This window comes from Oenanthe melanoleuca, chromosome 3 (genome assembly GCF_029582105.1).
Source record: "Oenanthe melanoleuca isolate GR-GAL-2019-014 chromosome 3, OMel1.0, whole genome shotgun sequence".
NCBI lineage: Eukaryota > Metazoa > Chordata > Aves > Passeriformes > Muscicapidae > Oenanthe > Oenanthe melanoleuca.
In genome coordinates this window covers 98,558,666-98,581,731 of record NC_079336.1, presented here as the reverse complement: position 1 = coordinate 98,581,731, position 23,066 = coordinate 98,558,666, and the positions used below count along the sequence as shown (strand labels likewise).

Here is a 23,066-nt window from a genome sequence, read left to right as displayed (position 1 = left end):
TTCCACTTACAGTAAGAAGGAAGCTGGTCTACACATTACACATTCTTGCTGCACTACATTTTGAAAAAATAAAATTCAGGGGTATCTGCAGTCATAACTGAGTGATATTAGCAAGGAGTAGAAAAGGAAATACTTCTCAACTCAGTTTTGATGCCTAATTATCCAACTGTTCTTTTCTTTTTTTCTATCTTACCATCGGGATTCTTTGGCTCCTCAAAACCAATGATGTTGTCATTAAATCTAGAGACACTGCTCTGCTGTTCTGCACACACTGTACTTCCACAAATGGGATGGCTTTGGACTCAGGATACTTTACCAGAATCTAAGAATTAAATAAAATGAGAAGATTAATGCCCACACTGCCAGTCAAGGCTCCATTAGTTTCTGGAGCACAGCAACACAAGACTTGCAGCACAGAAAAATGCTCTCTCCCCCCTTTTCCTCCCTAAAAAAGTGAGTGCTTTATATGGCTGCTTCCCACTCCTCAGGCCTTGCCTTTCTAGGGGAGTTGAGGTAAATTATCCAGCTTCACCCCTGGAACACATTAAAACAATTTTTGGCTGCTCTTCCTCCATATCCAATGACCCCTTTGTTTTTTGCCTTCCTTTCTCCTTGTTCCTCAAAATAGAAGCAAAGCACTTAGCTGGAGAAATCTTTGATTAAAGGGGGTATTTTCTGCCAGGTAGCTCCAAGGAAATTAGGAACTCCTCTGTTAGGCAGGATACAGTTTTCCAAGAGGATGGAACAGTTATTGAGCTCCTGCTACACTTGAACTTTGCCTTTTACCAGCAGCTGAACAAGAGCTATTGACCACGACTTCAACAATGGGGGCTTGTGTATAATCACAGAACAATTCATAAGCAGCTCCTGCAAACTCTAGAAAGGAGATTTTACTGCTTAATGCAAAGGTCCAAATTAAAATCAATCTATGCTGAGCAGAAATACCTTTCTAGGCACACCTTGCACTGATGGAGAAGTGCAGGACTTTGGTCAGGAAATGTCCTTCCTAAAACTCAAACCATGAGCTGTAGAGCTGGTGCAGCTGCCCAAACTGACACCACCTACCCAGGAAGGGGGACAGGGCAGGCAGTGGGAACAGCAGCTTTAGGATCCTCCTGGAACGTTCTAATCCTGCCCCACAAGCACTGCAGAAGTGAGGATCTGTGTCTAATCCAGTCCTGACAGACTCCAGGGTGCCTGTGGAGACAGGGCTGGATATGGGAACTGGATCCACAAGGGATCAGACTGATCCAGGATTTATTACAAGCCCATGGCTCAGGTGTTCCATGGACTTCAGAAGATGGATGTGGGTGCAGGTTCTACCACACAGCCTTAACTCAGGAGCACATCCACATCTAGAAGGAAAAATCACTTAAATCTTGAATTTCAGTAGAAACACGAAAAAAGCAAAGAGATCAAAACATCCTTTATAGTCAGCATGGATGTAAGCAACAGGTGAGGAAGGAAAAAAACAGGGTGAGAGGCCACACATTTCATCACCTTGGAACAAGATTTATCTGAACTATGGAGAATTTAAAACCAGAGCTGGTTACATAATCCTAGTTTGAAACAATGTATTTATTTTAAATTACCACTATAACTTAATTAATTACCACAAAGAGCCTGGTCTCTAATAGACTTGTTACACAGAACTCTCAAGTGTTCCAGTTCTGTGGGTATGTATTTTTTGTGAGATTACAAACAATAGAACATAAATTTATTATTATTTTTCATCTCAAATATGACTCACAGTGTAAAGATTAGGTACCATCTGTTTGTATGTAACAAGTCTCATTGTGCACAAATAACCACCAGCACTAAGCTTTTATCTGTCTTTCAAAGCTGCAATAAATTAGATATTGGCATTTTAAACACTAAATGTTGACATTCATGGTGTAAGATGTCTAACACAGCAACCAGGAATTCTTACTTGGTGAGAACAGGGAGCATTTACGTTTATCCCTAGTACAGAAAAGCATCCCAGTGCTCTGGTGACATTTGATGGAGGCACAGAAAATACCATGCAGCAGAAATGTCAGTTTTGTGCCTAGTGAGGTGCCCTCCTGTTAGTATCTAGTGTTGAAATCCGAGAAGTCAAGCTTGGCAATCTCCTTTTCGTTGGAAAAGCTCGTTTTATCGATGCGGGAACTTGGGCTTCCAACTTTGCTCAGCCAGGATTTCCTGCAGGAAAAATAAAACAGGGTTGGCAGATAAGGAACTGCACACATGGGGGTTATTCTCTGTCATGCCTTCACTTTTACTTTTTTAAGAGTCACAAAAAGCATCTTTCAATAAGGAAAGTACTCAAATCTCTTTTCTGTTTTCCCTCCCTCTCCTCTTTAAAAGCAAACCAAACTCTTTAAAGGTATCAGTGTTTCCAGGGGATTTACACAATATTACATAAAAACACAGCTGACAAAGGGCTGAAGCAGATTTACTGCAATGATCCCTCCTAAACACTATTAATAGCATTCCAACAGGTATAATTACCTTTGCAGATTCAATACTGTGCCTTTAGCAAGGACCTACAGACCACTGATAACTGAAAAGTGACAGGAAAACAATCTCTACAGTCAGTTTGCTCCTTATTGGCAACTAAAAGGATGGGAACTGCAAAGGAATGAGTTCAAAACCAGCAAAAATACATCAATTATGTCAGAGCAATACTGATTTGTAATAAAAACTGAATGTTATACTGGAGAACTCAATACCCAAACATTGGAAATGCAGCAGGTGAGTGCTTACAGGTTTATTTACAAAAAATAACTTTGTCCATAATTTTGGTCGTACAAAACTCCCAAAAGTAGAAAATGTGTTTTATTGTACCATATTGAAGAAGAAATATATTTCCACACAAATAATTTTTAGAAGTTAGTATAGTTAACTGATTACTATCAAAAATATATAAATACTCACTTAAGTTCTGATTTGAAAATAATAGTTGTCTTAAGTTATGCTAATTAATCCTTTGCAGAATCACACTGAGCATTGTGAACTGCAATATTCTAGCAGCGAGACCTAATTTTGCTGTCTTCATAATAAGAATCATGAACAGAAATTACTTACCTTGAGCCAGTAAATCACATCTGAGATATAGAAACACCTTACTAGAGACCTTACATGCAAATTTTTTTCTTTTTTTAAAGCAGCTCTTGACACCAGAAAATACTGCAAAACATCAAGGGGCTTCACTGGTTACCAGACACAAATAATTTCCCCCTAAATCATGTTAGTCCTTCACAGATTGGTCTCATAAATGGCACAGACAGTTCTGAACTTGCATTCAATGTGACTTAAACAATAAAACAGAGCCTCTGTATGGAAAAAACTTCCTACAAAACAGCAACCAGACCCAGGGATCTCATGTTCCAAGTGTGGCTTGCTCTATTTTAGCACAGAGAAATTAAAATGTCTGTCAGATATTTCCACTTCACACCTCTTGCTCCTTGCTGCATGTTGTGGACAAGCTCCCTTCCATCTTAGACAAAGGCTTTCCAGTAAGGAATATAACACAGGTGTAAGAGTCCAGGAGTAAAGCAGGAGAACACAACTCCCCGGTTCTGCTGGAAGCCTCAAGGCAGAGGGGACATTTCAACAGAAGGAAACAAACCTAAGGACAGACCAGTCTCTTGTTTCATATTCAGAAAAAAAAAACAAAAACAAAACCAAAAACAAACAAACAAACACAAACAAACAAACAAACAAAAAAAAAACCTTGAAAATTATTCTTGTTTATTAATCAGGAAAGTCTCTACTAGTTGGATGTCCTTGAAATATTGAATTAATCTAAAAATAGTAGAAATTGCTTTTTAAGTAATGTGATAGTTTGTTCACTATTTCCTTTTCTCTTCCTGTGTTGAAGGTCAGCTTATCCTTAAATCAAAAGGAAAACTCTCCTGATCCAGCCTTCACAACAAAAATTCATCCCTGGGTGCTTCCATCTCCCAGGTTCTGCTGGGTGAAGAAATAACTACAAACTCTGACTACAGCAAACAATCCATTCTCAGCTTCACATGCTCCCTTTCACAGGAATAAGGATGAAGCACAAATTATGAAAATACCATTAGAACAACCCAGCTCCATGGAAACTCCTTACAGGACATGTGTGTTATTCCTTATTTAATGCAGGAGGGAGGGGAAAAGGCAATAGCTGGGAATTGCATGACTTTAGAGCTCAGCTTTGCATTAAGGGACTTTCCTCTGCCATCTCCCTCTCTCTATTCAAGTAACAGCCCAGCCACCAGCATTATGAGGAAGAACATTTTTTACAAGCTAAGAAAGAAAACCAGTATTTCCTAGAAGTTAAATGTCATCTCCAATCTCATCACTTCCAGGGGTATTTTTAAAAATGGTTTTAACTTATGAGTATCCAGACCAACAGTGAAGAAAAGGTTCTGCACCCTCCCCTGGCTTCACTCAGCCTTCTCAATTCCCATTCACCTCACATCACTTCACGTGTGCAGAGATGAGCTACAATCACTTGCATTTGGAGTCTCAGCTTGTCATTTATAGCATCCATGTTAAAATTCACTGCTCCTTCCCACTTCTCAGGAGTGCAGAGACTCTCTCCCCCTCACTCATCTGAAGCAAAGGAGGACACTGCTGAGAGGACACCACACCTGACTCGTTTTAAAGGATTTATTCCCATAGTGACTGCTCCAGTGAAGAGCTAACCTCTAAATAGTAATTTCTGATCATGTTTAACTTCAAGGAATGGTTTGGCTTGGGAGGGACCTCAAAACCCATCCAGTTCCACCCCCTGCCATGGCAGGGACACCTTCCACTACCCCAGGCTGCTCCAAGCCCTGTCCAACCTGGCCTTGGACACTTCCAGGAATGGGGAAGGCATGCTTCTCTGGGCAACCTGTGCCAGGACCTCACCACGCTCCCAGGGAAAAATTCCAACCCTGTCCTCTCTCAGTCTGAAGCCATTGCCCCTTGTCCTGTCACTCCATTCCCTTGTAAACAGTTCCTCCCAACCCAAGCACTGCATGTCCATGAAATCACTCCTGGCCATGCTCTGATCCCACTGAGCTGTGGACAACCAGGGATTTCTGAGTTACACAAGCTCCTTTGTCCAGGGGAGAAGCCAGTGCTGCTGAAACAGCTTCCCAACCAAACCACACATGTTTATGGGGGATACTCCCAGAGCTTGAAAGAACTGAACTGTCACTCCTTCCCTCCTTTCATTAACTAAAACCTTGCTAAGAGTCACTGCCTTGACACCCAGGCAACAGAGCCCTTTCCACGCCACATGTTCTTGGAAACAACACCCCAAGAGCTGGGTTTGCACCACCCCACTTCATATCCTTGTGGAAACAGCCTAGCTGTGCACAGCATTCCAAGCAGGAAAACACTCCTACCTGTTAACTTGGCAGAATGGAGCCTGGCCAGTGTCTGGAGAGCTCCCTGGAAAAGTTCTCTGTACATCTCTGTAATGCAGAATGATCAGAGTCCAAGTTTGGAAAAGACCTCCCAGACAGATTCCAACCTTTGACCAAACACCAACTCATCAACTAAACCACAGCACTAAATGCCATCATTAATAATAATAATTAATAACACTGGCACAGCCCTAAAACCCACTGTGTTTGAAATACTACAAAAACAGAGTAACTTCCTGATTTCCTGAATAATATTTATTTTTTTAACTGCAATCTCTGCTACAAAACAGATCTCTCTAAAATAAGCAGCTTGCTTAGCATTATTCTGACATATTTCTTTACTAATATGAAAACTACTCCCACAATAGTTCATTTTTTGTATGCAAAAGGACAAACTCTTAAAATTATATTGGAGAAATTTACAACCTGTGGTGCTAGAAAAGAACCTGGAAATGCCCTCCATTATTAATACATGAGGAACTAAGCACAGGTTAGGAATATGTTCCTGTCTCTTCACCTCCAGCACAGTGTCACTTAAGTAGAACAGGAGAAACCTGTGCTTTCATTTAGAGGAAAATAATGGCACTGGCTTGTTTACACTTTATTTCCCTTTGTTTAGGATAAAATAGTGCAGAGAATGTTACTTTTTGAAAATCACATTTACATCTGTGACAGCATATAGACCAGGCTTGCAAATATTTATAAAACCCTTCCAAAAATATTGTTGCCTTCTGCAACAGCACTGTCCAGTTTCCATAAATCCTGATATTGCCACATTTGTAAAGAAACATGGAATTCTCTCTCACTGGCTTCTGAGCTGTTGGGAAGAACTTCAGGCATGGTTTTCAAGCTTGGCTCTGTAACCTTTAGGGCTAGGAACATTTACTCAAAAGCCTTTGTTTTTACAAACCCCAAATCCCTCTGCAGACACCTCCCACCTTCCCCTCCTCAGCTTACTGCAGAGCCATTCCTATTGTCCCTACACCTCTGCTCTGCCTGCCAGGAAAACAGGCAATGGTAAGGAAAATTTATAGGGTTTCATGTTGTGAAGAAGTAGCAGGAAGAATAAAAATCCTGACTAAAAACCATGTTGGGAATACTGGGATTTGAGAACAAAGCAGAGGAATTTTAACCCCCTTGTTAGGATGGCCCCACCACACCCAAGCCAAGTGAGGGGTTACCCCGGAGGATTAAAGGAAGGAACAGCAGCAGGATTGAAGGATCCAGACCAAGCAGTGGGTGGCTGGCAGGGAAAGGGCCTGCTGAGGCGTGGGCATGGTGGCCCAGAATAGAGCTGCAGCCTGGAGGGGTGGGGGAGCCTGGCTGCTCCCTGCAGCCCCACTGCAGCAATGCCTCAGCCCACTGGGGATTGAACACAAGTCTGAAAGTGTTTTAGGAAGGAGAGAAAGGTAGTTAATCAAAACTGGTGTTTGACTCTGTTTTTAAACACAGCTGTCAGATGAATGTTGTTAATTTGTTTATATTTCTTCCTTCCCTGCTGCACTCAGGGGCAGCATTTCCCTTGGGAATCCACTATGAGCTTTTCCTCAAGATATATGGGAAAGGATGTCAACAGCAAGGGCAGATTAGCAGGATCTGAGATTCTACAGATATTGTGGGACATGGCCCTGAGTAAGCTTCCAATACATATTTTGGTGGTGAATTTCTATTTATAAACTTGAGAAAAGTGACTTGTGTTAATCATCACATTCTGTACAGTATTGGCAAAGGCTTTTTTAATGCAAAGTGATCATGGCCAGTTTGTATCAGGAGAGAATTTGGCTCTATGCACCTCAGATTGACACTGGTATCTGATCTATATTAAACGTCCTCACCTATTACTTTAAAGGGGAGGAATTATCCCACAGTGATAGAAACCAAGCCTGGAGTTGTTTTGGTTTTGTCATATGCAATGCCAAGATCTGTTGTGCATTTTCCTGTTAATCATCTTGGTAACCTTCAAGGAGGATTTAATCATTTCAACATGAGATCATAAGTATATTTTTATTAAAACTTATCAGCATACCTCTTTGTTTAGGCCATGTTAGGCAAGTCACTTCTGGCTTCTTTCAAAGATTTTATCAGAATAATCTCAGCAACACTGCAGTCATTTGTTCCAAAGTAAAGAAGTGAGTGAAAAGTAAACCCAAATTCAGCCATTCCAGTAACTCAAACAAAGCTTTTCTGTCCACACTGACCTACAGAAAAGCAGGAGACAAAGGGAATTTCCAGTGAAGCTTGTGTCCTGTCTCCCAGAGCAATAAACATCCCAGGAAGCCAGCAGCAGCCCAAGGGCCCATTGTGTTTTCTCCCTGGAATCTGTCTGCCCCTACAGGGACACTTGGCTCCCCAGGCTGACTGGGAATTTTGGCTAACTTCACCCACTGCACCAAATGCCACTCAAGATTCTCTGCCATTCCACATCTATTAAACCCAAGGCCACAGGAAGCTTAAATGAGGAGGAACTGTTGCTGTTGGGACACCAACACAAGAAAAGCTCTTTCTAATGCTCAGCACCCATCACCCACAAGATTGAACAAGGACTACAGGACTTGAACAACTTTACCCATCAAAATGTTAATTAAACCCTGGCCATTTCAGGGCCATAATGAATCATCACACTTGACCAGCTCAGCTTTACTTCAAAGCCATGTCCTTACACAGCCTGGCAGAAATCCAAGAGCCAGGAGTCCACACAGTCAGGAATCTGAAAGACAACACAATTCCCTGTTCTGCAGTCCCAGGGCTCAGCTGGACACAAAACCCACCAGGAACAACACCCACAGCTCCACACTTGCTGCATCCTCTCTCCACTCACACTGAAGAATAATTTACTATTATGCAAGAACTAAAAATAATGCCAGGCCAAATCAGAGTGAATTCTTTCAAGCACCACTGGGATTCTATTTTCCTCAAAAGTCTCCCTTGCTTTACAAATCTCTTCACATAGTTAAAGGGCTGAAAAAAATAAAGCTAGAAGGCTCACTGAGAAGTTGTCATTTCCAATTATAAAGGTCTTAAAGGAAAGCATCAACACTTTTAAAGCATCCTCTTGTAGAGCTCTGAGCAAGTCCAAGGGCCAATATTTAACATTTCCAGTGTTGCAGTGACTGCACATAAATTTATCTTTTCCTAGAATGCCTGTGCTGGAATATTTCACACACTAACAAGGTTAGCCTACAACCAAGAACTTTGAGTTTCTTTTTATCTTTAGTTTGCAAAAGAGTTTTGAATTTTTTGCAGCCAGCTCAGCTCTATTTTTTCCTCGATTTTACACTATGTGATCTAATTTGTTAATTCAAATTGCACACTTTCCAAGGAAGCAGTTACACCCCCCCTTTTAACCTCTCATTTCCAACTGCTTTTTATAAAGCAACTGTAATATAACTAGTAGACAATTCAGAATATAAGAGCAACAAAAAAATGTTCTAAATATGTGATATTAGAGAGCACAAGTATTTAGGAAAACACCAAGTGGCTTCTACTAGCTAATAGTCTGCTTAAACCTTAAGCTGAGAAAATGAGCTTTATCAAGACTTATTTTCATAATGGTCTATTTTCTGGCATTACAGATATAGCTCCAACAAGCAGAAGGCAAAACATGAACATAAGGGATGCTGCTCCTGATTTGACAGGAGCTCTGGTGGTTTCCAGAGCACGGAGGTGCATCCAGCAGGGTGTGTTTACAAGGCAGGGAACACTGCACCTGTCATCCACAGGATGCACACTCAATATTCCCTGGAAAGCAGGGCAAGCACTAGGGTATGTATTATTTATTGTTTCCATCATATACCTCCCCCCAAGACCCTCTGTCTGCTCTGCCTCGAGGTAAAGCTCCAGACACAACAGCCTGAGGCAGGAGGGGCTCCAGGATGGGATGTGCCAGGCTGTCCCTCAGGGACCTTATGGAGGCAAACACCCCTTTCCACACTGCCACATCCCAAGGAATTGGATTCCCCTTACAGTAAGAATATAATTTTCACTCTTCAACACATTGATTCTTTATCTTGTTTTTCTTATGACTTCACCTGTATTGAAGATATCATTTGTGGCAGATCTGATCTCAATTTCATTTTTCCCTGGCTTCCCAAGTTCCATGAAGTTATCCTTCCACTCTCTGCAGGTAGGTATTAAACACCTCACCCTAATGAAGACATTCAAGCCCTGATCCCAAACCACTCCAACAGGAGGGATGCTGGATAGATCAGCTGAGATATCCAAAATCAAATTTAACTCAGTCAAGGCTACTTGATTTCCTCAAACTCTACATTGCAACATCTCTAATTTGGCTTCATACTTCCTATTAATATTAAAAAAATAGATAGAAAAGACTTTTTCACCACAGCATGCCAGGGGCAAAGCCCATCCTGGGGTCCATGAACTGTCACTATGGATATCCTCACTGAGGAAAATAAACACACTTTAAGCTCCCAGCTATTTAAGGAAGCCATCAGAGCATGAAGAAGTACCCTGGTTCAATGTTTCTTTGTGCAAAAAAATTGTTTAACAAGGCTTTTAATGCGTACTGAAATGAGATCTGATACATGTTCTTGCTGTTCAGTGTTGTACTGTATCATGTTTTCATTAAACCTCATTTTCAGAGTATTTACCTAAAAACATTCTCTTGTTTATCTGCAAGTGAAAAAACCCAAAAGAATCAAGAAATAGATTTCTTTGACTCATTTTTCCTATAAAATGAACCCAGACTGGAAATCCCAAAATCTCACCTTCTCAAGGCAGCTCTGGAACTTCCTATTTGAAGTTACCACTTAAAGAAAACAAACCAGATAGATTTTCTAATCATTTGAGGGTAACTGGCTTCATCTTTCCACCTAAGCATCCCCATGGGTTTGGGCATTTTCCTGCTCATTCCAGATCTGCCTGTTAACAGTACATAACTTTGGTAGTGAGAGCTTCAGACTTAAACCAGAATAAAAGCAGAATTCTTAAGGCAGTGTAGAATTATTGGCAATGCATAAATATGTTCCTCAACTCCATCCTCCTCTTTTTTTCCATTTTTCCTTCAAGCTTCAGGGGCTGTCAAGAAGTATCAAGCATCTCATTCATTTCCTTTAATTTATGCCATTTTCTTTTTTCCCTTCCCCCTTTTTTGAAGTCTGCTTCTGCCTGGACAGACCTGTTCCTGATGGCTTTCCCACAGACTCTGGCTGCTGCAAGGGCTACATAGGCTGGGATGTGAACTGAGAACTACAAAAAAATCCTGGAAAACCACAAATCTAACTAGTGGCTCATTTGACTGAAATTTCAACTCCTTTCACAGTCATCTTGGAGCTCCTTGGTGCTTCCAGTGACAAAGATGTCCAAAGGTAGAGAGCTGAAACCCTCACACTGGAGACACAGAGGCATTCCTAGAATAAAACCTCTCAAAAGGCAAGCTCAGGCTCTTTGATTTTGCTCATGGTTTATTTGAGCATTTCTAAGTACACAGAGAATAAAAGATGTTTTCAGTTTTTGGCAACACCAAGACCTTCGAAGCAAAGCAACAAAAGTAATAATTTAAAGGAATTATGTAAACTTCCAAACATTAGCAGCATATGATTGGGGGAGCTGCTGTGAAATAATAATTTCACAAAATTCAAGTCAGAACAGTTCATGTCATCATGCTTTTTATAAAAACAAGCTGCCTGGCTGTCCAGAAAAAATAATCCAAACACTATATAAATCATATCAGTTAAAGATGAACTTCACAGCAGCTACACTGAAATTCAGGACAGAGCATGTGTGGGATGAAGAGAATGGCTAGACCACAGATCTGCCTCCAGATAAAGGCACTAAAAGCCTCCAGGAATTCCCACTCTGAGATAAGGACTGAGTTTTAAGAATATTTATGATGATATGACAGATTTTACCAGCAAACAGTTGTAACTGAGATGAGGAAGGAGCTCAAGAGCACATCACCTCTGTGAGTCACATTCCAGGCTCTCAGAATAGGTACCAGTAAAAGGAGGAATCACTGGAAGCCTTTCCAAAGGCACAGAAACATCATTTCACCCTTTATTATCTCAACAAGCAGGAATAATTGCCATTTCATTCAGCACAGCACTAAGAAGTGCAAAGTCAGTCCCATTTGTTACATCATGCTGAATCCTTCTCCTGTGTTTGGAGAAATGAGTGGTTGCTTATTCTGGTGGAATTTTCATTAGCAAACACACATGCAAAGACATCTGAAGCAGCAGAACTGCTGCTAAAGAGATCCTACTGAGGGCAAACCTGCATTTATATCTAGAGTAAAAAATATAAGCTAATATTGACTGTGACAACTCCACACAGAATATGTTCTTTACCATATATAGGTTTCCAATTCCAAAGACATTCATTTTTAAAACAAGCCATCCCTCAAACTCTTGCATACCAATCACCAGAGCACACTTCCTCTTGGATAGATACTCTCTAGGCAAACCTAACTCCTCCAGGAAACTGGAAATCCTGGCACTGGGAAGTCAATAGACATCAGAACCCAGTCAGCAAGAACTTCTAGGAATTCATGAACCAGTGAACACCTGTAATGCTGACTCCAAACATTAAACACACAATGCCATACCCAACCTAATACAGAGCTGCTGCATCAGCTCTCTTGGCAATCAAGGGCACACAACAAATTAGTAAATAATTCAAATTACATCAACCACTTTCCCACCCTTGTATGAAATTCTGCGTGTGGACTGTGGAGCCCAAATAAAGCCAGAACCTTGCACGACAAGTTCAGAATTCCCACATGGAACTTGGCTCTCCAGCTCCTTTGCTACAGGACAAACAGCACCAAGGTTATTAGGAAAGAGCCTGTCAGTAAAGAAATGCATCTCTACCACAGAACAACTTTCCCTTACAATATAAAGCAGCTAAAAAGATTTTTATTTAACTAAAACATGCCTTTTGGCTTCAAACTTAATACAGGACATCACAGGCTCGCACCCATTTCTTTACTGAAGCAGTGGAAATAGTTCAGGATTCAAACACTGACAGATCTACTATCTATTGTGATGTAAATCCTTCTGTTCCTCCACTCTCCTTTGACTTCATGATAGAAACAACCCTCTCCCCTTTATGTAATTTTGCTTATTTATCCATATATTGATCCAGTACATAGAAAAAATACTGTGACATGTCCTTAATTTTTAAGCCTTTCAAATAGATAAAACTCCACATTTCAGCTTTAAATCATTATTTTCACCCCATTTTTAACTGGACATTTTTAAAGACTTACCTTTCCCAATACCGGAAGACAAAGCCCCAAAACTCAAACATCAACAGGTCCATTTCTTAAAGGTCCTTCATCTTCAAGGTGTATGTTAAGAATCAGTTCAGTGACCATCTAGGAAACCTAGCCACTACTGTAATTTTCTGGTTATTAATTATAATATTGTATATAAGGATAATTATTAATTATGCTGGATATTAATTTATATATATTTTTTTTTAAGCCAAGAGTCTGATCCCCTACAAATACACCCAAACAATTGTTAATGTAACTTAACTCAAGGATTAAGTCTACCAGCTTGAGAAATCTGGGCTGAGCTTCTCAGACAAAGAAATCCAGCAAGAACTTCAAGGGGAGACACCTTCAGCTAAAAAGCTACATGATTACAGTTGAGATCCAGAAAATTTCATTAAATATTAATATCTCCTGCTTTGCCTTGCTCCTGCAGCAGCAAAAGGATAAAAGCACAGACAGCAAAAGGATAAACACAGACAGAAAAACCTGCCCAGCTAATCAAGTTGTAGGTGCTGGTTAAATAAACTTTGACTCCTTCCCCTACATTTAGAGCTAGAGAACGAGCTCTCTGAATTGCTGGAGCAGATTCCAAATCCCACAACACTCACAGATCCAAAAATGCTGGATGGCTCCCAAGAGCTGGTAAAGGGATGACAGTTCCCTACCTTTCACAAAACATAAACCACTGACCTTATGAGGAAAAGACGTTTTTCACAGGTATACAACTGATACACAGCTGGGGTGACCAGCAAACACCAACTGACCAAACCCTGAAGCAACAGGGCAGGAAATAAAACCTCTTTATTCCACCTAAACCCTTCTACAACCCTCACAAGACTAATTAGAAAACAAACAGGGAGAACCCTAAGGAGAACAAATTACCAGAACAGAAAACTATGCATAAACAATTCAGGCCTTTATCTGCATGTATAATTTTAACACAATTACATTTACCACAAGCACATGGGACAAAAATGGCTGTGTGGCTGCAGCTTTAACATGAACCATAAGCAGCTCAAAGCTGCCACATTTAAACAGAGCAGCTACACTGATGGAAACCTGGCTGAACACCAGACTTAAGCAGAGACACTAAAAAGAGTGGAGGGAACACTTAATTCAGAACAAGGAGTAGCTTTCCCATTCAGTCTTATGTGGATAAATCCTTTTGTCTCTCCAATTTCTGTCTCTTTACCACCCTGAGAAACCAAGGCTACCTTGCCATTTCTGCAGTCCACTGCACACCTTAAGTGACAGCTGTATGTTCCCAGCACTCTGCTGCTTGGTGGCACAATGCTGACTTAGGAACTCAAAGAGGACAGATGAAGACAAAACTGGCTTAGAGCAGAGTTAAATGTGGCAGAGAGTTAGTAGGAACAACACCTAAATCTGCATAGACCAAGGCAGAGCAACAGCTCTCCACAACACCTGAGCTCCACATCCTCTGGTTCCATGGTAAAAACAACATTGGCAGAATCAAAATCCCAGGATGGATCAGGTGAAAAGGGACCACAGTGGCTCATCCCAGAGCACACAACACAGGATTGTACCCAGCTGGTTCTGGAACATCTCCAGACAGGGAAACTCCACAGCCCCTCTGAGCAAACTGCTCCAAGAAGTTCTTCCTCCTGTCCAGGTGGACTCAGCTCCTGCCTGCTCATCTTGTGCCATGGCTGGGCTTGGGACACCAAGTGACAAGGACCAAGCTTTCCTTTTGATCCCCATCCTCACACAGGAAAGAGAATCAAAGGATTGGGTACACTTTCCACTCCTGTGCTTCTATAAAAATCACTTTGTAGGCTGCTCCAAAGCAACAGAGCTCAAAGCTGGGGATTTTTATGTAAAATGTGATATAAAGAGGACCTAAATCTGTTCCATGATGTTACTATGCAACATTCAAACTGCACCCTATCCTGATATGTTTTTAACATAAATCCTGTTTCAAAGCAAATTCCAGGTCCCAAGCAATTACTTATTACTTACAGTTCTTCAGGGCACTTCAGTGAATCCCAGGAGAAATTGTGTTTGCTAAGGAATGCAAAACACTTCCCTTATGGCAAAATTCTTTCAAGACAAAGAAATTGTTGCTGGCTAGAGAATACAAATCATCCCAGCTCATCAAAAGGATTTTTTGTAAAGCAAATTATTCTTCATTAATTATTACTTTAGATACATGCACCACTTTCAGCAGCTGTTTCACACAAATTTATGTCTCATGAACCGATATTCAGCCCTATGAAATAACAGAAAATAAATGAAGCATAACTGTGAAGGTCACCTTTCTCCCATACACCTTTCAGGAACCTCCAGTCAAAAACCCAGGATTTCTGTAAATCCTTCAAAAACACAGTTAGAAATTTTTCATTTTCCAGTAGTTCAAGAATTTTGAGCTTCCAAATGGGACTGGGCACCAAAAAGCATTTTAGAATCAAAATCCCTCCCAATAAAGTTAAAATTGATTGAGTTAAAACAATTCAAGCCTGTCTCACTCTTCATCAGCAATCAACTACATCATGAAGAAGCACAAACTCTTCAAGTCTCTGCATATTTAAAATTTTTATATAACTTTTTTAAACAAGCCATGATGCTCTGTCTGGTTTCTCTGTTCTACTGCCATGTTGAATATATTTTTACTGTTTTAAAACTGATTGCTAAATAATATAATTCTCCAAATGACTAGAAGTTCCAGCCAGATCAGTTGTTCAATGATGTTTGGAATTTTTAATCCATTAAAGAAAATACTAGAAAACTATATTAAGGCAGTGATATGTGCTCCAAAAATTAAAAAAAATAATAAAGTACAGGATTAGAGAATAACAAGACATCATCTTGGTTCATCTTCCACAAATAGAAATTAGAATGTTGTAAACACTGCTTGACTAGAAAAAAAATCTTTTATACTCTGGGGCCTCTCAGAAGAGATCACAGAACTGGAGTTGTAACACAAGAGAAGAGTTAATTTAATGAGATCTTAAAAAGCAGTTAATAATTATTAGCTGCTCTGTGACAAACTTCCACAACTCACTGAATCCTGCATTCCTAGCAGGAATTAGTCCCATTTATTCCTAAACAATTCATTGGAGCACTGGCTCTGCAATTGCAAGGAGGGAAATGCTTTTGTAAACTGAAAGATCCCATTTCGATCAAACTCTGTTTGGAAAGAGGCAAAGATTAAGAAATAAGCACTGGAACAAGTTTCTCTACACTGGCTGAAATTTCATTTTCCATTAAAGCTGTCAACCAGCTTTACTGAAATAAGTGATTTTAATTACACTTGACAAGCCCAAAACTGCTGTCTTATTTGCAAAAAACCCTCTTCCAACATCAGCCACCAAAAGAAAATCAATATTTCAACTCTTCTCTTTTCTCCTGGCATTGATTCCCCTGCAAAGCAGATGGAAAGCAGCATTTTAATAGGGGAGTTGCTGAGAGAAATATCTAGAAGGCACAAAATAGTAACTTCCACATATGCAAGTAGATTGACATCTAGTGTAAAAACACTGAACTACAAAGCCATATCAACAAGGATTAATTTGAAATATAAATTTTTAAACGACAAGAGAATCAAATCCTCCAAATACAAACACCTTAAATTATTTTTAAAAAAAAAAAACAATAGCTACACAAAGCAAAAAACACTGTAGCAGTGACTGAGGAAATGCAGGTTCCAGCAGAGGAGAAGTGAGATGTCAGCAGTGAATCAGAACAGCAAATGAAAATAATCAGAAATAAAGTGTGTCAGGGAGAACAAGGAAGAACAACACAGGCCAGCTGGCCAAGAAAAAGCTTTCTCTACCTCTGGATAAGGTGAAGAATGAGAGACAAAGGCAAAATGCTTGCATGGTTTTATTTTAGAATTTATCATTAGATACTCCCATTTCTGTGTTGCAGGCTCAGAGACTGAAGAGAGGTGTAAATAGTCTCTAATCAAGTGTGTTCTTCAACACAATGAATAAGGAAATAAAGTTTAGATGTTGTAGAAAAGATAAATAAAAGGCTTGTCAAAGTCATTCCACTGAAGACTGACCCTTTGTCTCAGCATCATGATCCTAAAATTTAGTGCATTAAATATTTTTGGGCAAAGGTGTTTCCATTGCTTTCAATATATTTCAAAGAAATCTCAAGAGTTCATCACCTTTTTACTCTGTCCAGTATTGGTGGCAGTGATTTTGGATCTCACCACATTTTCCTGGCTGTTTCAGCCCTGTTTTCAGGTTCCTGCCCGTAATAATTTCACAAAAGAAATGTATAAAAAATAGTATCTTAAAAGCTGAGAGAAGAGCACCCAAACAATTCCTGACTCATTCACAACTCATTTTCCATAACAATATCAGGACAAACCCAATGGCTCATTGTTCCTTGATACCCTATTGCCCTGAGAGATTAAGGCCAAAATTATTATTATTTTTTTAAAGTAACTACAATTCCTCAGCTTGCCATTGACCCAATGTGTTAATCCTGACACCAGTGACAGTTTGTGCCATTGTGGATACAACCCAAGGGCTGCTTTGACTCAGGAAAACTCAGGACTCCAGGGAATCTCTACAAAATGAGTCAGAGGTGAGCCATGACTTTGGGATAAGCTCTGGAAATGGCAAACACAGCTGGAAAAATGAAACAAGGGCTGCTCCCAGGGCCATTTTTGCAAGGGCACAGGAGTGAGCTCCACTCTGAGCCAAACTTTCCTGACAGTAATGACACTGTACACACCAAGTCAGCTGGAAAATGGTTCCTTGGCAGCGCTTAAACCCTACAGAGCTCTGCAGGGAAAGCTAAGGGGAATTCACTCAATCCTCGAGGCCCTGCCAATCTCAAATGCATCCAGTTTTATTCCTCAAGATAAGGAGTTTCAGAAACTACAAATAGGCAGAACCCAAGGAAAAAAAATTCAAACGTTGCCCATTTTTTGTTTTGGGCTTGAAACCAAACAACACAAAATTAACTGGAGCAACGCCCAATACAGCTCTGAGACCACCCCCAAGTAACTACAGCAGAAATACACTGAAAACAAGGGTAAGTTAAATGGAACAGAATACTTGTTCTGTTTTCCTTGAGTGTCTGAATTACATCTTACACCCCTACCTGCTAAGGTACAAAACCTCCACAGACCAAAGAGACTGCAGGAGATGATCCATCAGGATCTGCTTTTTCTCATTTGTCATCAGTATCACACTGGGTCTGATAAAAAAAAGGTGAACCTTAAATATATTATGGCCTTACCTGAACATAATTATCATATTTTTACCATTTTTTAATTAGGAGAACTAGACAGCAGAGCAGCTAAGTGTGCAATGAACCTGAAGAGAATAAGAAATACCCGGAAATTATACATAATACTCTTACCATCTCCTTTTCACTAAGGATTAGTAATAATCCCTCATGTGCAGATTTATTAATCAACTGCCAAAAAATCATGAGACCAGTGGAAATTTGATCATTAAACCAAAGTTCAGATGTTTGTCTGCCTTTGTGTTTTGGCATTATCTCAACAATGCAATATGGAAGGATACAAACCTTTATTTAAAAATTTCAATTCCTATAGAGTAGTTTTGTACTGAGGCCTTGGGCCTTGAGCACAAACATCAAGTATTGTCACAAATGTTTAATTAACAATGCAGTCAATCAAGATGCTATCACTGAGTCATTAGTGAATTAAATATTATCAGTGTGCCTGAAAATAGATTTAAAAACCATGTTCTCCACAATTAGTTAAAACTAATCTCCTCTTCTAGATTCTTTTTATTCAGCAACTATAACACACCAGAAGTTATTTGCTAGAACAATAGCCCTCTTGGCATATTTTCCTTAAGTTATAAACCCTTCTCCCAGAGCAATTTAATTACTAACCTTTCTTAAAAAAGACCTTGTCATCAAGACCCATATGCTTTCAAAACCCCCTTCCTGAAGCTTTATTTATTTTGTATTCATCACTAGACAGCTTAAATGTCATCAAGGCAGAATTTCTTTGTCATCCAGTCACTGCCACATTACAGTGGTATAAAATAACCAAAACTTCAACTTAAGTTGCCACCAGAGGATCTTGCTTCCTGTCAAGCTGGAATGGAGCCAGGACACAAAAGTGCTCCTGGATTTCAGTGTCTGCTGGTGTCAAAACAGCTGCTCCTCCCTCTCTTGCAGAGGGACAGAATCATCAACAAAAATAGAAGTACCTGGTCATCCTGCCCATCTTGTCCTTGGCTTTTTGAGCTGGCTATAGAACCAGAACTAATATTTTCTTTTATCCAGCATTTAGAGTACTTCACCTCATTCCTTCCTCTTCAGCAAATCTCAGGACTGCTGAATAAAAGCCATACAGAGGATTCTCTGCTCTTGCCTACACTAGGGGGAAATGGATCACAGCCCTTGCCTTTTGTTGTGTTTAGATGTGACCTTGAGATGAATTCCAAAAGCCACTGGCACATTCCCTGCTGATCCACTGAGAGCAGGGTTACCATCCACAGAGCTCCAAACAAGTGGCACCAACACTCCTGGGAATGGAGTGTGTGTTCCACCCTCGGGCAGCCCATGGCACCTGTGTCCCTTTCTACACCAACTTCCACTGCAGGATTTGCCCAATCCTGTGACCAGCACGTGCCCATTCCGTATTTTCAGAGTGTGGATCAGAGAACTTACTCCTACCTAAAGACAGCTGTTCAAAGTGAACACTTGCTGCATGCCAGGTATAACTCCAATGGCATCACCACATTATTGACAGGACCACAAACTCTGTCCTTACCCCCTGTGTCCTCTGAGGTCCTCTCTAACAACAGCCACAACAAGCAGCTGCCTGCCAGGAAAACCACCCTGCAAACAAACACTTGGCTGCCCTGGACACTGCCCCACATAACCCAAGAGGCTGCACAGTCCCTGCCTTTAGCACACTCTGGCACATCCACTCCTGCTCTTCACTGGAAACACTGGGCTAGGCAGCACAGATCACCTGGCCCAGAACAAAGGATATTCTATTTCTGTCCAGGCCCCCCTGTCTCAAAGCACACACTGTGATTTAAACAGGCCAGAGGAGCGAGGGAAGTGCTTCCCATAACAAGTCAGGGAGACATGCACAGGCACAATCCCACTGAAGGCACCTGGGCTCTGCACTCAGCCATCCATCTCAAGGTGAAGGTCATTCTTCTGGAAAGCCACATCAGCTGGAAAAACACTTAGAGAATTTCAGGAAGTTCTATTTTCAACCTCCATGGTAACAGAGACCACTTTTAGGCCTTCCTATAGGAGTCACATTCCCAGTGACTCGATCCCCCTGGGAGAAGACAAATTTCCATGTAGGACTCCAGCTAAAGCCATTAAGTTCATTTTTTATCTCCATTTGTGAGGATAATTAGGAAGAGGAGAGCTAATAACACAGAGTGGTTTCCTCAGGGCAAAGGCATTGGGCAGGTCTCCAGCAGGAAGGATTTTTAGCACAGGTCTCAGCACCATCCCAGAGCTCCAGCATCCCTTCCCACATCAATCCCACATGGCCAGGGGACACCTCTGCCACCACCACACTGCTTCATGCCTGAGCCCTGTGTGCTCCAGACTTGGCAATTCCAGGTCTCCAGCAGCCATGGCTTGCACATCTGACAACTACAAAATTCAAGATTATTTTTAATTCTATTAAACACCAAGCAAAATATTTAGCATTTCTCAGAACATGGGACTCAGTAAATACCAAGGTTGTCAGCCTTCCACATGCTCCTATTATTCCCAACCAGAAACATCCCACTTGATATTAGCTAAAACACTAAACCAGACACCAAGATTTTTGTTAACCTGCACAACTGAGACTAAACTCAGGCAAAACAGCAGCTTTCAAAGATGAGAATAATACACAATTCTAATAAAATACTGCAGGTCTGAGGTTTTTAATGTTCATCTCTGGGTCTACTAGCCCCAGAAGTTTGCTCTGTGTAGTCAGAGAGCACAGCAGAGAAATCCTGCTGCTGTTCTGGTCCTACACCAACACCCTCTAAAAGCATAATGAAGACAGCATCACATTTCAGAAGAAATTTCCTGGATGCCTGCTGAGCTGACCTTGTTTACAAGTATTCACTGAAACAATTAATTGCTCCTATGTTCCACTCCACACTGCATTTTCTGCCCATACTATCCATATGGACACGAGCCAGAACAAAAATGTCTATGTAATTATCCAATTAATTATTATTAATGCTAGCATTTAAAAAAAAGCCAGCTGGCATACAACAATTGCTTCACTTCTGATGTGTGAGAACTACAAAGGCCATGTTTGTATTTTATAGTTACTAACAAGCAAAGCTGAACAGTTCTGTTTTGTTTTAAACCACAGGACCAGAAGAGCAAAGAGGAGAGTAGTGAGGGGAACAGGGAAGAACACGAATCCAGAGTCAGCATCAGAATTTCTGTGCAACTGAGCCAATCAGCTCCTCTCAGCACTAATTTACAAATGGAAACCTATAGCACATGCTCATTCTTCTGGCTCTGTTTCTTAATTGTCCTCTGTTTCTTGGTAGTAGGAATTTCATGTTGATAAAGCAGAAGGAGGTCCTGACTGACTCAAGCCTATCAGGTTTTTTTTTTCTCTATACTCTTGAACATTTTAAGATTAGAGAGATGGATTTCTTCTGGACCTGGCAGAAAGCAACAGCTCTATCAGGGCCAGAGGAATTAGCTGATACAATAATGCAGCTGTAGGGCTTGAAGCAGTCCAAAAGCAGTTACTGGAAACTGAACAAGAGCATGATATACCCTGAAATTCTGGGCAGTGCTTCGCTGACATTAGTTAACCAATGCACAGAGCCCCAACAATTTACAGGAAGGAACTTTGTTCCAAGGATTAGCATAGGACTGGATATCAACACTCCCACACTGCCTCTCAGCTCCATCACAAAACTGCCATAGGAGACTGCACTGATTCTGCTCTGTGCCCCAGCTCCTCCACATGCAGCATGGGAATAATCCATGTGTAACTACTCATCACTACCCACCAAAATTATCTTCAGTTTTAATTCACATTTGCACTAGAATTTAAAAAATAAGTGTTTACCAAACTTTGTCTAAGCCCTCGTTCCAAATTTAGGTAGTCCCTTCATGGCTCTCAATTTCAGCTCCACTGCAATGCCAAAAAGCAAATAGGAACTCTGGTTTTTTAAGCTGCACTGCATTGCTGCTGATTTGGGATTTAGGGCATCACAGACTGCAGTAAGAGCATCAACCCCCCCAGGCTGGGTAACAGCAGGTCCTGGCAGCTGAACTGGACACAAAACCACTCAAGTGCTGTGTGAGCTGGACAAGACAAACCTGGAAAACACAGAAATCCATCAGATCTTGATCACATCCCAGCCAAGGTAGACACAAGGAGTGATGCTTGTGATGAACAGCAAAGGTGTTCTCCCCATCCCTAAGGGGGAGTGATGCTGCTCAAGCACTTTTCCAGCACAGCAGGGAGCAGCACAGGCAATAGAAATCTGCAGCAGCAAAATTCCATCTCTGCATGTACTCCCAACCAGAGACAGGTTACAGGTGTTATTCCCTGGAAAACTGATTTACTAGAGGTTGAATTGATTCACCTCCAAAAGGAACTAACTTACAGTTTGCTGGGAGTCTTCAAAAGAAGCCCCACAGCCCTCTGACTGCCAAGGAAAAACCTGTTTCCAGGCTCCAGCTCCTGGATCCACAGCCTGGAAAGGCAGGGCAGGCCAGGGAGACCTGAGACTGGCAGCAGGCAGCTGCTTTTCTCCATCCCTCCTAGAACACCCAGTCAAACCTTTCCCTAAACTCCTGAAACATCCCCTGCAAATCACTTGCCATCTAAAATTAAAGATTATTTTAACTCTACCCAGACCAAAAAGGGGGTAAAATTGTGCTGCCTGAAAAGCTCCTGGCACTGACATTAAAATCTAATTTCAAGGAGGGTTTTTTATTATACAGTGAGCAGGGACAGGCTCAGCATTTATAGAGCCTGATGGTTTTAGGTGAGCTCCTCTATGATACACCAAACCTGCTCAGATTCAGATGTATAGTGGACAAAACATCATTAAAGAATTGCTGGGAGATTTGCAGACCAGAAGGGATTGGGATTTTGCTCCAAATGGGTTTGTTTTCTAGCATGTATTAAAATTCTACAGCTCTAGAGAACCAAAAAAGGAAGGGAAACTCCACCAAAATGTCCATTAGGAGTTCAAGGATACTGCCCAAACCAAGTATCAGTTGCCCAGTTTTAAACTGGGCATTAATTAAATTTAACATCTGATTTTTTCCTCTCCCTTTTAAAAACTGTGCCCTCCCCACCAATGAAGTTCTGAACACCTTCCAGACTGATTCCTTTGTTCCTTTAAGGGCAGGAAGAGCCCAGAGCATCACAAGAGCAGAGCACAAATGTGAGCACCAGTGGAAAGCACTGAAGGTACACAAGCAGAGCATTCATTATAGATGAGCTCAGCCAGCTGTTTCACCCCAGCTAGGGAAAAAAC

General features: G+C 41.0%; 1 protein-coding gene across 1 annotated transcript in view; it reads right to left on the bottom strand.

The window, feature by feature from the left end:
* Positions 1 to 1,559: 1,559 nt before the first annotated feature.
* The window catches only part of ACYP2 (acylphosphatase 2), a 31,555-nt gene continuing 10,048 nt past the window's right edge, over positions 1,560 to 23,066 (bottom strand). Inside the window, exon 5 of the mRNA XM_056486603.1 lies at positions 1,560 to 2,181. Coding sequence (XP_056342578.1) covers positions 2,067 to 2,181 — 115 coding nt within the window. The 3' untranslated portion in view covers positions 1,560 to 2,066. The remainder of the gene's footprint in view (positions 2,182 to 23,066) is intronic.